The sequence below is a fragment of the Aedes albopictus genome, chromosome 1 (assembly GCF_035046485.1).
Source record: "Aedes albopictus strain Foshan chromosome 1, AalbF5, whole genome shotgun sequence".
NCBI classification, from domain to species: domain Eukaryota; kingdom Metazoa; phylum Arthropoda; class Insecta; order Diptera; family Culicidae; genus Aedes; species Aedes albopictus.
The window spans coordinates 265,564,849-265,578,367 of NC_085136.1; the positions used below are offsets into that span (position 1 = coordinate 265,564,849).

The following is a 13,519-nucleotide window of genomic DNA, read 5'->3' on the forward strand; positions in this document are numbered from 1 at the left end:
TCACCATAACAGAATTTCGAGCTTATAAACCTTCATGCACTCAAAAATGGCAGTTTCTGGAGAGACATTTTGTTCTAAAAAAGCCCATTCATATTTGTTATGACTCAAAAAAATCATGAGTGTTCACAAAGGCCTAATGTGTCCATCAGTTAAAACAGAAGTTGTAAAATTTTTCTAAACGAACAGAAAAAAATATGTGTATAAGGTGGCAATATAGTTGCCACTGCCTTATAAAGGGTTAAGGCAGTGATCCTCAGCCTAACTCTCTTTGAGGGCCAAAATCGAATTTTGAAAAGAGACTGCGGGCCGCTAGTCATTCAAGAGTTTATTTTCAACAATTTCCAAGATTCAACACAAAATACATTTGTTTGATTTTTGGAAAAGTGTCAAGAATTAAATTAGCTGAAATTCACAAATAAAACAACATTTTTTTAACATTGAACAAGAGCAAAGAACTAAACAATCTGGATTTATCAGGAGATTTTATTTTACTTGGAAAAATCCTAAAAATCGTAGGGTATTAAAAAAGGGTTTTCAAGACCGTAATATTTAGGTTTTGCAGTTCTTCGTATTAATAATGTTGGGCAAATTATTTCAGACATGCTACTTAAAGTCACAAAAAATAAGCAAAAGCTACGCTGGCCAGAACAATATGGATTTTTTTTTAAGAATAATGTGGATAAACGTACAGCGTATTTATAGCGCAGATCAAAAGTGCAGAATTGTGGAAGACTTAGACACGAACACATACAAATTTCTTGTAATACCTCTGGATCCAGTTTTTACAAATTTTCGAATAGAGTTCCTTACTGCAGCTTAAGGATTTCCTGAGAACTATTTTTAAAAAATCTTGGAACTGTGAGATTTTTAGGGACTTCTCGTGGACTTGGAAGATTTCAGAATGATTTCTTAAGAAGCCAATGAAGAAAAACCTGCAGGCATGATTTTCTGAGCAATATGAACAAGTATTTGTAGCCGATTTAGAATAAATATTTTGAAAGGAATTCCCAAAAGTATCGCTAGGAGAATAAAGAGTATTTCGCCCAATCCCTAAAGTTTTTAGCGAAATTTCAAAAGTTTGGGCAACAATTTTAAGAAAAAATATAGACAAAAATTCTGTAAAAATTTGGAATTGTTTCCTGGCAGAAGTGGTGAATATATAGTATATACAATAATTTTCCAATAATGAGTCCAAAATCCATGGCAGAGAAACCTGTTAAATTAAGCCTCAACTCATTATTTAAGCGAAACACAACATTCTTAATAACAGTTCCGCTTATTTTCTAAACAAAATTCGAAAAAGTAGCCTATTACAGTTTGGAAAACATTAAAAAACATTACTTCTTTTGAAAAACTCTCCATGATATTGACAAAAATCATTCTCATAAAAGTTTCAAAATATGGTGAAATTTTTTATTTTCTTTATGGAATCGTTGAGTGGGCCGCTTTCTCATCCATTTTAAAATCAGTTCGCGGGCCGCACAAAACCTAGTCGAGGGCCGCATGCGGCCCGCGGGCCGCAGTTTGGTGACCACTGGGTTAAGGCCTTCAAGGGTATTTCAAATGAAAAATGGGGATTTGCGTTCGGTAAAACAGTACGAAGCGCCACGAAAACTCCATGAAACGCCTCTTAAACCTCGTGAGAACCCCTGAAACCCCCTGAAACGCCCCTGAGACCTACACATGTATACCTCCTGAAACGTCTCTGCCCAAGTAACCAAAAGTACCGCTTCTCCTTCAAGTTTCACGAAGTTAAGATAAAGTTCCGAATGGAACATTCTGGCTGCATAAGAGGCTAACGATGAGCCTTGCTGGAACTTCGCACACAAACTCTGGCAAGGCTCATCGTTAGTCTTAGATGCTACTCGGAACTTTGTCTGAACTTTTAAGTTCGTAGAAGTTCAGTTCATCAGAATTGGGTTCATTTTTTTTTTTTTTTCAAAAAACAACTGTTTAAAGGACAAAATTTTAATTTTTAATTTTAATTTATTTGATATTAATTCATCAAATCAATGAATAAAGGGTTTTACCTAAAAAAAGTATGCGGCCCACCGGATTCGAACCGATAGCCACTGCGTGAGAGTCCTACGCTCTACCACATTACTATAATTACGATGAAGTGAATGGCGGGTGAAGTCCGACTTAACTTTGAAGTTAGCTTGACTTTGTCAAGGGTCTTCAGCAGCGTAAATCAGAAATCTACCACGCAGGAGGTTCCAGATCAAATCTACATAGAAGCGATGTGTGTGAAACATAACACGGTCCGACAAAAAATCAACTTTTTCTCTGCCCAGCTCTAAATTTCACCTTTTCTGATTGCTCCCGACTAGAAACTCATAAATCCGAAGTTTTGACCCTCCCCCTCCTGGGAGAGGGGAGGGGCATTGATTTGAAATTTTGAAAAATCGAAAAATTTCGAGGTTTTTCGATCGCCATTTCGGCTAAATGCACGATATCAAAAAAGGAAAAGGTTGACCACGGAGCTTTAGGGGTTGTGCAACTACCAACAATATTTCACGAAGATCCATCAAGCCATTCTCGAGAAACGGTGTTTTACGAAATGATGTTTTAAAGATTTCTTATATTGCACGCAAAGAATCCAACTACTATATGGCACAATTGTTGATTTAACCATGTCGTTTGGCATCATAGTGTCTTCGAGGAAGTTTTTCACTACAATAACGTGCTTCTTTTAACCTGTTGGTAAAAATGATCAATCCCCCTAAAAGTGAGATAGAAAATTTACTTTTTGAATTTTTCAAGATACAAGGTTGATGACTTCACAAGAGTTGTAGAAAATGCTGTTCTGAATAACTTTGTCGAAGACGCCAAATTCGTAGCTCCGTTAGCTTTCAAGACACGTTATGTTTTTATTACCGGCGGTCTCTTGAAAGTGTTTATTCCTCAATAACTTTTTTCACTTTTGATTCCCCAATTCTATTCTTACAGTCTCTAATAGGTCAATCATTTTGACTTTCTAAAGGAGACAATTACTTGTACTTTTGCATTTGTATGAGGTAATTTGCTTACATTTGCCTATAAAGTAGTGCGGGGCAAAAGTTCGCACCTAACAGTCTCCACAAAATAACTATTAAGCGGAAAGACAATAATTTCGCTTTTCATTGCTTAACAATGCCCTATTATGTAACCTTCAAAAAATAGCACTAGATTTTATCGAGATCTTTCTGTAGCTCTAGTAATAAAACCTTTAATGCAAGTACTTCAATGCGAACATTTGCCCCATACTTGCGGAAAAAGTTCGCACATGATAAAAGATAGTTTAATGGTACAAAGTCCATTTATTTCAAGTTAATTCATGTTTATCCTTTCACTATAGCAACGGAATGTGTTTTTTTATTTGGATCTCAACATCATTATTCGTCTTTTTAAATCGACTTAAACGTGATTTGCTTGAAAATACTTTTTAATTCGTATGATTTTATGAATTTCTCTTTTTTCTATTTTTTTTAACATCCGTACACTACTATATTTTTGCTTAAAGCCAATTTAAGTTCTCATTGTTTGAGTCAAAAACATTTTGAGATTTTGTGATTACTGTTGAAATGTATTGGTTTTTAAATATTCTTCAGGAAAATTTCATTTTTCGTATTACTTTTGGAAAAATAATGCTAGTGTTCAATTCCACAAAACTATTTTACGATGATAGAATGGTTGGGGAAAATTTTGTAACATGTAAATAGTCGCTATTTAATACAAAAGAAACAATTACATCTCCTAAGAAACAATGCTAGCTGAATAACACAAGGAATAACAGTTTCTTAAGCCAAAGTTCACTTAAAAGTGGTTTGTAGAGCAAAAATGTTTGTTGGGCTGAGAGGTTGCGAAAACATAAATTTTTAGATGATAAAAGAAGAAATACGCTTCAGAAGACATTATAAATTATTTTTAGATATGCTAAACAATCCTAGCCATTAGCTATAAAGTACAAAAATGTTCCCTTACCTAAGGGTTAAAATTAATAACTGTTATGTCAACATAAATATAAAATATGATCCAATATTTTCCAAAGAACGACAAACCCATCAAATATAACGTCCACGTGGTTTCCTATGAAATAGCTGAATTTCAAAAAAATATGAACTTTTGTACAAGTTCACTTATTTGGCGTTTGGACGGTGCCATATTTACACAGAATGTACTTGTTATCATTGCCACCTAGATAACACGACTCCGCACAAAAGTCAATCGATTGAACACGTGCATTAATCCACATTCTTCTTCTTTTTACCCTTCTTACACCCATAAGAAGGGTATAAATATCGCTCGAAAAACCGACTTTCGATCCGAGGCCCGGAGGGCCGAGTCTCATATACCAATGAACTCAGCTCGACGAACTGAGCAAATGTCTGTATGTGTGTGTGTGTATGTGTGTATGTGTGTATGTGTGTGTGTGTATGTGCGTTACAAAAAAAAGTCACGCACGTTTCTCAGCCGTCTGTCAACCGATTTGAGTTCTCTTGGAAGCAAATGAAAGCTACTACATCCTAGTAGAACGCTATTGATTTTTGTTTCGATTGGACGTTTGGTTACCGAGATATCTCTCGAAGAGTACTTATGAGTCATACTTCTAAACTTTTAAAGATTTTTGACCAAGTGTATCATAATAAATATTTCGACCGTTTGTCAATCGATTTGGGTTCTCTTGGCACCAAATGAAAGCTACAGCATCCTAGTAGATCGCCCAGAAATTTTATTTCGATTGGACATTTGGTTACAGAGATATCTTTCGAAGAGTACTTCAGATTTATACAACTCTACCTTTTGAGATTTTTGACCAAAAGTATCATAATAAATATCTTAGCCGTCTGTCAACCGATTTCGGTTATCCTGGCACCAAATAAAAGCTACAACATTCTAGTAGAGCCCTATACAATTTCATTAGGATTGGACATTTGGTTACCGAGATATCTTTCAAAGAGTACTTGGGAGTAATACAGGTTAACTTTTTGAGAGATGTTTGACTAAGGGTAAGGGTACCATAATAAATATCTCAGCCGCCTGTCAACCGATTTGGGTTCTCTAAGCACCAAATGAAAGCTACAATATGCTTGTATAAGGCCCTGAAATTTTATTTCGATTCGACATTTGATTACTGAGATATCTTACGAAGAGTATTTCAATAAATTCTTTTTTTTTATTATATTCACTTGTTATCGTGCATTTGCTTTTGACCAGTCTATGGGAAATTATTTTTCAATAAATGATGCTGACCTCATACAAAGTGTATACTAGCAGGTTATTGTTTTCAACAAAATTATAATTAACAAATTACAAATGCACAGGAATTTTATGGAAACTAACAATATGTTAAATGAAAGCTTTGAAGAACCAGACAGTCAAAATAACTAGCTAATGCCAAAACTGATTAACTTAGTAGATATATCATTTTTGTCGTTTTTACACCATAACCATGAATACCAAGTACTTCGGAGCTAATTTAATTGACTGATTTAGACAAAGTGTATCTCGCTGATTTTCTTACCCATTTGTTAATCGATTCAAGATCTTTTAGCAGTTAATAAAAGATACAAAATTCCAGAATATGTAAGCTATTTTTTAAACATTCCATACAAGACTCTAGGAAGTGTCTGGCATTTCTGGTAGTTTAGTCCATGGTCCATGATGCTATTTTGGAAACCAATCCACTAGATGCCAAATCCACAATATTTTCTAGAACTTTTGGTCAATTCCACAAAACAAATATGTTAAATACAAATAATACAACAATAATTTTAATAAGTGTAAGAAGGGTTCTGTGCACCATAGGTGGATTAAATCGGGTTCTACCATGGAACAATGAACCACTACACAATGGTCCAGTGCCGTATCTATGGCTTAACTAAAAGCTTTACATCTAAACTATTAGATTTAGCTATGTTGTCAATATTATGTAAAATTAGAGAGTTTTTAATAATCCAATTTAAGAAAGTAATCCTTGGGTTTCTTCTAGAAATGGCTTTTTCTTTTTGGCACTTCTTATCTTATGATGGTTCAAGTTGATTTTCAATTTATAAGTATTGTTCAAAATTTCTAATTTTCATTTTTTAATGACGAAGAAACTCAAAAATGATTTTTTTTTTGTTTAAGGTGATTAAGTAAATTTTGAAAATATGGTATTTTCATATAAAAACGGCCATAGTTACGAAAAAATAAAAGGATACGAGATTTTAGTCTTAAACACAAATGTATGATATTACAAGTAAAATAAAAGTATTCAGAGATTTGTGGACATTCATTGCTTTATATAAAAAAATAACAAGTTGATAATTTGATCTTAATATAAACTTAGACCTCCAATATTAAAAAGGCATTAAAAATTTGAAGAACTTCTACATTATTGCATAAATCAAAAAAATTATAATTTGGCCGTCGCGTGTAGTGGTGAGCATGGTTGGTTACCTCTCACCTCAGTCGGTGAGACAAAAATTTCTTATCACGTCTTACTTTGGAAGGAAAGTCTAGCTGTTCGTCCCGGCCCATGTGTCAATGGGTATGGTATGTAGGGCATTATGTTTAGAATACCTCTTTTCCCGCACCTCCTTGCTTTGATATTTGGTCAAGCTCTCTAGTATATATTCACGTGTTTTTAGATTAACCATCAAAAAAATTGAAAATTGAAGTCGAAAAAGCTAGCCAGGACCATGTTGGCCACACTAGGGTTATTACCCAGTCAACCAGTCATCGTATAAGATGTTGCATAAGATGTTAAAATGGAGGCGATATGCGTACATTTTACATGTGCCTAAATGGAGACCCACTTTATCACCTTAATGCAACATCTTATACGATGACTGGTTGTCTGGGTAACAACTATTATATTATAGTATTTGGAAGTATTCATTAAATACATTGTATACAAAAACTGAGAACCAAGCCGAATCCCTGTTGGGATGTAATGCTATAAATAGAAATAAACACATTTCGTGGCTATAGTGAAAGGATAAACATGAATTAACTTGGAACTTTGTACCATTAAACTATCTTTTATCATGTGCGAACTTTTTCCGCAAGTATGGGGCAAATGTTCGCATTGAAGTACTTGCATTAAAGGTTTTATTACTAGAGCTACAGAAAGATCTCGATAAAATCTAGTGCTATTTTTTGAAGGTTACATGATAGGGCATTTTTAAGCAATGAAAAGCGAAATTATTGTCTTTCCGCTTAATAGTTATTTTGTGGAGACTGTTAGGTGCGAACTTTTGCCCCGCACTACTTTATAGGCAAATGTAAGCAAATTACCTCATACAAATGTAAAAGTACAAGTAATTGTCTCCTTTAGAAAGTCAAAATGATTGACCTATTAGAGACTGTAAGAATAGAATTGGGGAATCAAAAGTGAAAAAAGTTATTGAGGAATAAACACTTTCAAGAGACCGCCGGTAATAAAAACCTAACGTGTCTTGAAAGCTAACGGAGCTACGAATTTGGCGTCTTCGACAAAGTTATTCAGAACAGCATTTTCTACAACTCTTGTGAAGTCATCAACCTTGTATCTTGAAAAATTCAAAAAGTAAATTTTCTATCTCACTTTTAGGGGGATTGATCATTTTTACCAACAGGTTGAAATAAGCACGTTATTGTAGTGAAAAACTTCCTCGAAGACACTATGATGCCAAACGACATGGTTAAATCAACAATTGTGCCATATAGTAGTTGGATTCTTTGCGTGCAATATAAGAAATCTTTAAAACATCATTTCGTAAAAACACCGTTTCTCGAGAATGGCTTGATGGATCTTCGTGAAATTTTGTTGGTAGTTGCACAACCCCTAAAGCTCCGTGGTCAACCTTTTCCTTTTTTGATATCGTGCATTTAGCCGAAATGGCGATCGAAAAACCTCGAAATTTTTCGATTTTTCAAAATTTCAAATCAATGCCCCTCCCCTCTCCCAGGAGGGGGAGGGTCAAAACTTCGGATTTATGAGTTTCTAGTCGGGAACAATCAGAAAAGGTGAAATTTAGAGCTGGGCAAAAAATTTGTCGGACCGTGTAATTATTGGGAGCAATTTCAGCCATGAATCACACAATACTAACAAGGTTGTGATAAATCTGAAAAAGAAATTTTCGTTTCTGCGTGAATTTTGGGAATGTTCCATCAAAAGTTACTTAGAAGACTATCCAGCTACCTTAGGGAGCGTCCATAAATGACGTAGCATTCAAGGGGGAGGGGGAGCCTTTTTTTTTCTTTTAAACCATAGGGGGTAAAATCTGCTCAACAGACACCCTAACAGGAAGGTTAGGGTAGTGTGAGGCTAAGGCCGTCTTCTACAACAATAGACGAATTTCGCCCCAAATCGTATTCGGAGTTGGCAGCACCCTCTCAGATTACAATGAAACTTTCTGGGTATGTACACCAAGACTAGATAAGCCACTTTGCATACTTAGTTTCTTCAAAATTTATCTGGATTGACTTTTGAAAAGGGCTAAACTTTTTTTTATGGATTTTTTAAAAATGTTTTTAATCAAGAAATGACTACTCCTACAAAAAAGTGTTGTATGGGTGATTATCACAAAATAAGTCAAATTTTAAGAAAAAAATACTGAAAAAATCCAAAATGAGCCCTACACTGAAAAAAATCATTTCTAAAAATTCAAAGTTGATTTAAAAAAAAACACCATTTTTGATTTTGATGAAATTTTGTCTCAAGACAGGTAATTATGTTCCCTACCAACCATCCATACATCACAAGATAGGCACTTTTAAGGAAAAAAAGTTTTTCTAACAAAAACTTTTTCATGTCCAAATTATATTTTTTCAGTGTCTTTTTTTAAAAACAAACTAAACCAGTGAAGGTTATCTAGTAATCTCAAAATGCAATGAAACTTATTGTGTCATATGCGACAATGCAATGCACCCATATTCACACAGCAGCACTCTAGAAGTACGAAACAATATACAATTAGAACACGCATTTCATACGTGCTGCTGTAATTTCTACCCAAACGTTTCTACCCCATGTTCTTACCTAATATTAGGTAAGGCTATTTATTAGATTCGAACTACCTAATCGAAAAAAAAATCAAGAGTTAAACCTAAAGCAAATATGAACAAAACAAGAAAATGAATCGGTATCATTCAACGTGTTACTTCTCTTTGGTTATTAAAGGCAGTTCTGAAAAGTAATGGATCAATCGTATAAATCAAAATTCAACAAATTCAAGTGCAGTGCAAAAATAAACAATCCAAAGTGCAACCGTCATAATCTACGGGGCATGTCATTAAGATTGACAGATAAGATTCATTCCATGGGATATACACATGAAATCGACGAATCGATGAGTATTTGTGAGTCATGTCGTGGATTGATAAGTCACAACAGAAGCCCGAATACGAAAAAACGCCGATCGGATGGAAACGACGAAACTATGCAACCATCATTTAGTGGGCAGCAACATCATGATGTTCCAGAACCAGAACCGTCAACGAGTGGTCAACAAATCGAACATGAGCTGGGTAAGTAAGCCTTCAACGTGTTAGCTTCTTTTATATAACTCATTTTGCAGCTCGTTGCAAAACTACATTTTTCAGTATTCTTCGTATTTATCCAACCCGGCAAGCCTCGTTGGATAAATGTACTACTTGTGCGAAAAACATCATTTTTGCAACTCGTTGCATAAATAACTATCATTAACTTTCCACTGCATTCATTATTATATTGTTAACCTTAACTTTTATCTTACAGATATGGTACCATCTATTCCATCATTGGAGTCAATTCCGTCAACAGATCAACTACAGGGTCCCCATAATATTGAGAAGTTTAATACCATTGCTGAAGCATTGAGTTTATCGCCAATCTCATCTAGAAACATGAGAAGTATGGAATATCGCATAAACAAATCATTGCAGATTACGAAAGCAGTTCGAAAAAATATCTTCGGAATAGATTCAACGGATGTTGGCAAAGTGGAGGCGTATGACGAGATAATTATGCAGTTAAAGGATAAGTTCAATCACCCTACAACTGACAGAAGCGAACAGATTAAAATACTATCTGTACTTCCTAAGTCTTGGTCGGTAAATGAAATCACAAGAGAGTTTAACGCACCAATGTATATGGCGAGGCAGGTGAAGGATCTTGTTTATGAACAGGGTATTCTTTGTACCACCGAAAAAAGAAGGGGGCATGGTATTGATGACGATACAAAACAAATAGTAAGAGAATTTTTTGATGATAATGATATCAGCAGGCCAATGCCAGGAACAAATGATTTTGTTTCTGAGGTTCGAAATGGAAAAAAACAACAAGTTCAAAAACGACTTTTGATGATGTCGCTCAAAGAGGCTTATATGATTTTTGTAGATATGTACAAAACTGGGAATATTGGTTTCACAGTATTTACACAGTTGCGACCAAAGCATTGTATTTTACTTGATTCTACTGGTATACATAATGTATGCATATGTACTATTCATGAAAATGTAAATTTAATGTTCAACAGTATAAGAATTGTGTCACAAGATGAAATAATACAAAAAATGCTTTGCGATATTTCCACCAGAACAGATAATTGCTTTTTCCGTGCTTGTGAAAAGTGTGCTTGTAATGAACACATTGAAGAGGAACTTACATTGATATTAGAATCAAATGACAAAGAAGAGATTATATTTCAGCAGTGGTTGAATACTGATCGCTGTAATTTAGAAACGATTATTAAACCTGTTGATGAATTTGTTCCGTATCTTGTTGATAAAATTGACAAACTTATAACACACGACTTTATTCATAAACAACAATCATCATTTCTCAGAAATAAAAAAGATACATTAAAGGATGATGAAATTCTTGCGATTTGTGATTTCTCTGAAAACTATTCATTCATAATTCAAAACGCTGCTCAAGGATATCATTGGAACAACTCGCAAGCAACAATACACCCATTTGAAATTTACTATATGAAAGATAATAAACTTGTAAATGTTAGCTTCATTATCATATCGGAAGTAATGGCTCACGATACAGTTGCGGTCCAGCTGTTCATCTCAAAAATGATAGATTATATGAAACAATTAACGAACTTTTCTAAAATTTATTTTATGTCTGATGGGGCAGCATCACAATACAAAAATAAGAAGAACTATGCTAGTCTATGTAGATTCCAGTCAAAGCATGCATTAAGAGCAGAATGGCATTTTTTTTGCAACGTCCCACGGTAAAGGTCCATGTGATGCTATTGGTGGCACTCTCAAGCGAATGGCAAAGAGAGCAAGTCTTGCTCGAGATTATGGAAATACCATAACAACTCCACGAGAGTTATATAACTGGGCAGTTGTACAGACAGATAAAAATATAACTAAATTAAATTTCTGTTACGTATCCACTGAACAGTACATTAAAATGTCAGAAGATCTCGAAGAAATATATAATAACGCTAAAACAATACCAGGCACTCAGAAATTCCATAGTTTTTGCCTATTCCTGGCGACAAAGTAAAGGCAAACAGGTATTCTAATTCAGAAGATGAACCAAAAATATTTAGTATAATCGGAAAAAAATAGAAAAGAACATGTTTGAAATTGGCTCTAAGACACATATATATATATTTGAAAAATTCATAATTATAAATAATTGTATATTTAAAAGTGCACTTCAATACATATTGCGATCAAACATTACATTTCCTAAGAAAATACATTTGTAATATTTTCAGTTTTTTATGTATAGGAAAACCCTTCCAAATGATTGAATAAATAACACAAAATCTCCTAGAAAATTGAGTTTCATTGGATTCTGGGATTGTTATGGCCTTCACTGGTTTTATTGTTGATAACAAAATACACTGAAAAAAAAAATCATTCGAACAAGAAAAAGTTTTTGTTAGAAAAACTTTTTTTCCTTAAAAGTGCCTATCTTGTGATGTATGGACGGTTGGTAGGGAACATAATTACCTGTCTTGAGACAAAATTTCATCAAAATCAAAAATGGTGTTTTTTTTTTAATCAACTTTGAATTTTTAGAAATGATTTTTTTCAGTGTAGGGCTCATTTAGGATTTTTTTCAGTATTTTTTTCTTAAAATTTGACTTATTTTGTGATAATTACCCATACAACACTTTTTTTTAGGAGTAGTCATTTTTTGATTAAAAACATTTTTAAAAAATCCATAAAAAAAGTTTAGCCCTTTTCAAAAGTCAGTCGAGAAAAAAAATTAAAAAAATGAGTATGCAAAGTGGCTTATCTGGGCAAGGTCTACACACCAAGAAAGTTTCGTTGTAATCTGAGAGGGTGCTGCCAACATTTGTTCGAGTTGGCGCGAAATCCGTCTATAGTAAAAGCCAGGACTAATCTCCTCTACCCACTAAAACACATTCCTGTGGTCACCAAACCCTTCATCTCTCCGGAACCACCAAGAGTCTGTGATTGTGTGACGAGCCATGCATTACTTACTTACTTACTTTCAGTCCTGGGCACCCACGGTGGTGCAGAGGGCCGAATTGAAAGATTTCCATCCTGGGCGATTGCCAGCCATCGCCTTGACCTGTGGCCAGGTCAAATTTCTGTCGACTTGTTTGATTTCGTCGTTGAGACTGCGCCGCCGTGAGCCTCTGGGTCTGCCTCTTCTGCGATGTTCTGCTGGGTTCCAATCTAACGCTTGCTTGCAGATTTCGTTTTCGCCCTTGCGTAGAGTGTAGCCTACCCACCTCCACTTTCGCTCCCGAATTTCTGTCGTTATCGACTTTTGATGACATCGACGATGGAGCTCCACGTTGGAGATCCAATTGTGAGGCCACCATGCACGAATTATATACCGCAGGCATCTATTGATGAAGACCTGCAGCCGTTGCTTGTTCTCCACTGATACACACCAGATTTGACTGGCGTATAGCAGCCAAAATAGCAGCACAGATTTGACGTTCAAAATATTGGAAGCTTTCAACATTCTCCACTGATTGCCCAGCTACCGTAAAGCTGAAAGGGTTGACCGTGTTTACATCCAACGATTTGATCTTGTTGACGTTGATGGTAAGACCTGCCGCTGAGGAGCGATTGGCATGATCATCGAGCTTGCTCTGCATATCAGAGTTCCGTTGAGCTAGGAGTGCAACGTCATCAGCCAATTCGAAGTCCATAGTAATGGGCTGCCACAGCAATGCACGTTGGTTCACGGTCAATCGCATTTACCAGGATCTCGTCGATTACGATGAGGAGAAGTAGCGGTGATAGGATGCATCCTTGCCTCACTCCAGCAACGACCCGGATGGGATCGGACAAAACACCGTTGTGCAGTACTCTGCACGAAAATGCCCTGTACTGTGCTTCAATGAGGTCGATGATTTTCTCAGGGAGACCCTTGTGCCTGAAGGTTCCTCACATGTTTGTGTGATTTAGACGGTCGGAAGCTTTATCGTAATCAATGAACTCCAGGTAGAGAGACTCTTGGAATTCATTGATTTGCTCCAGAATGATACGGAGCGTGACCATATGGTCCACACAGGATCGTCCGTCATCTTCTCCTGCATCCGGTTAAGGATCACTTCGCAGAGGTTTTTGAGAACGA

At 35.4% G+C, this 13,519-nt stretch overlaps 1 protein-coding gene across 1 annotated transcript; it reads left to right on the forward strand.

Moving 5' to 3' along the window:
- The first annotated feature begins 9,052 nt into the window (after nucleotides 1–9,052).
- Nucleotides 9,053–12,287, forward strand: LOC134287390 (uncharacterized). Its single transcript, XM_062849161.1, has 2 exons — nucleotides 9,053–9,474; nucleotides 9,704–12,287. The coding sequence occupies exons 1-2, from the start codon at nucleotides 9,144–9,146 to the stop codon at nucleotides 11,176–11,178; spliced, it is 1,806 nt and encodes a 601-aa protein (XP_062705145.1). The 5' UTR covers nucleotides 9,053–9,143; the 3' UTR covers nucleotides 11,179–12,287.
- The last annotated feature ends 1,232 nt before the right edge of the window (nucleotides 12,288–13,519 follow it).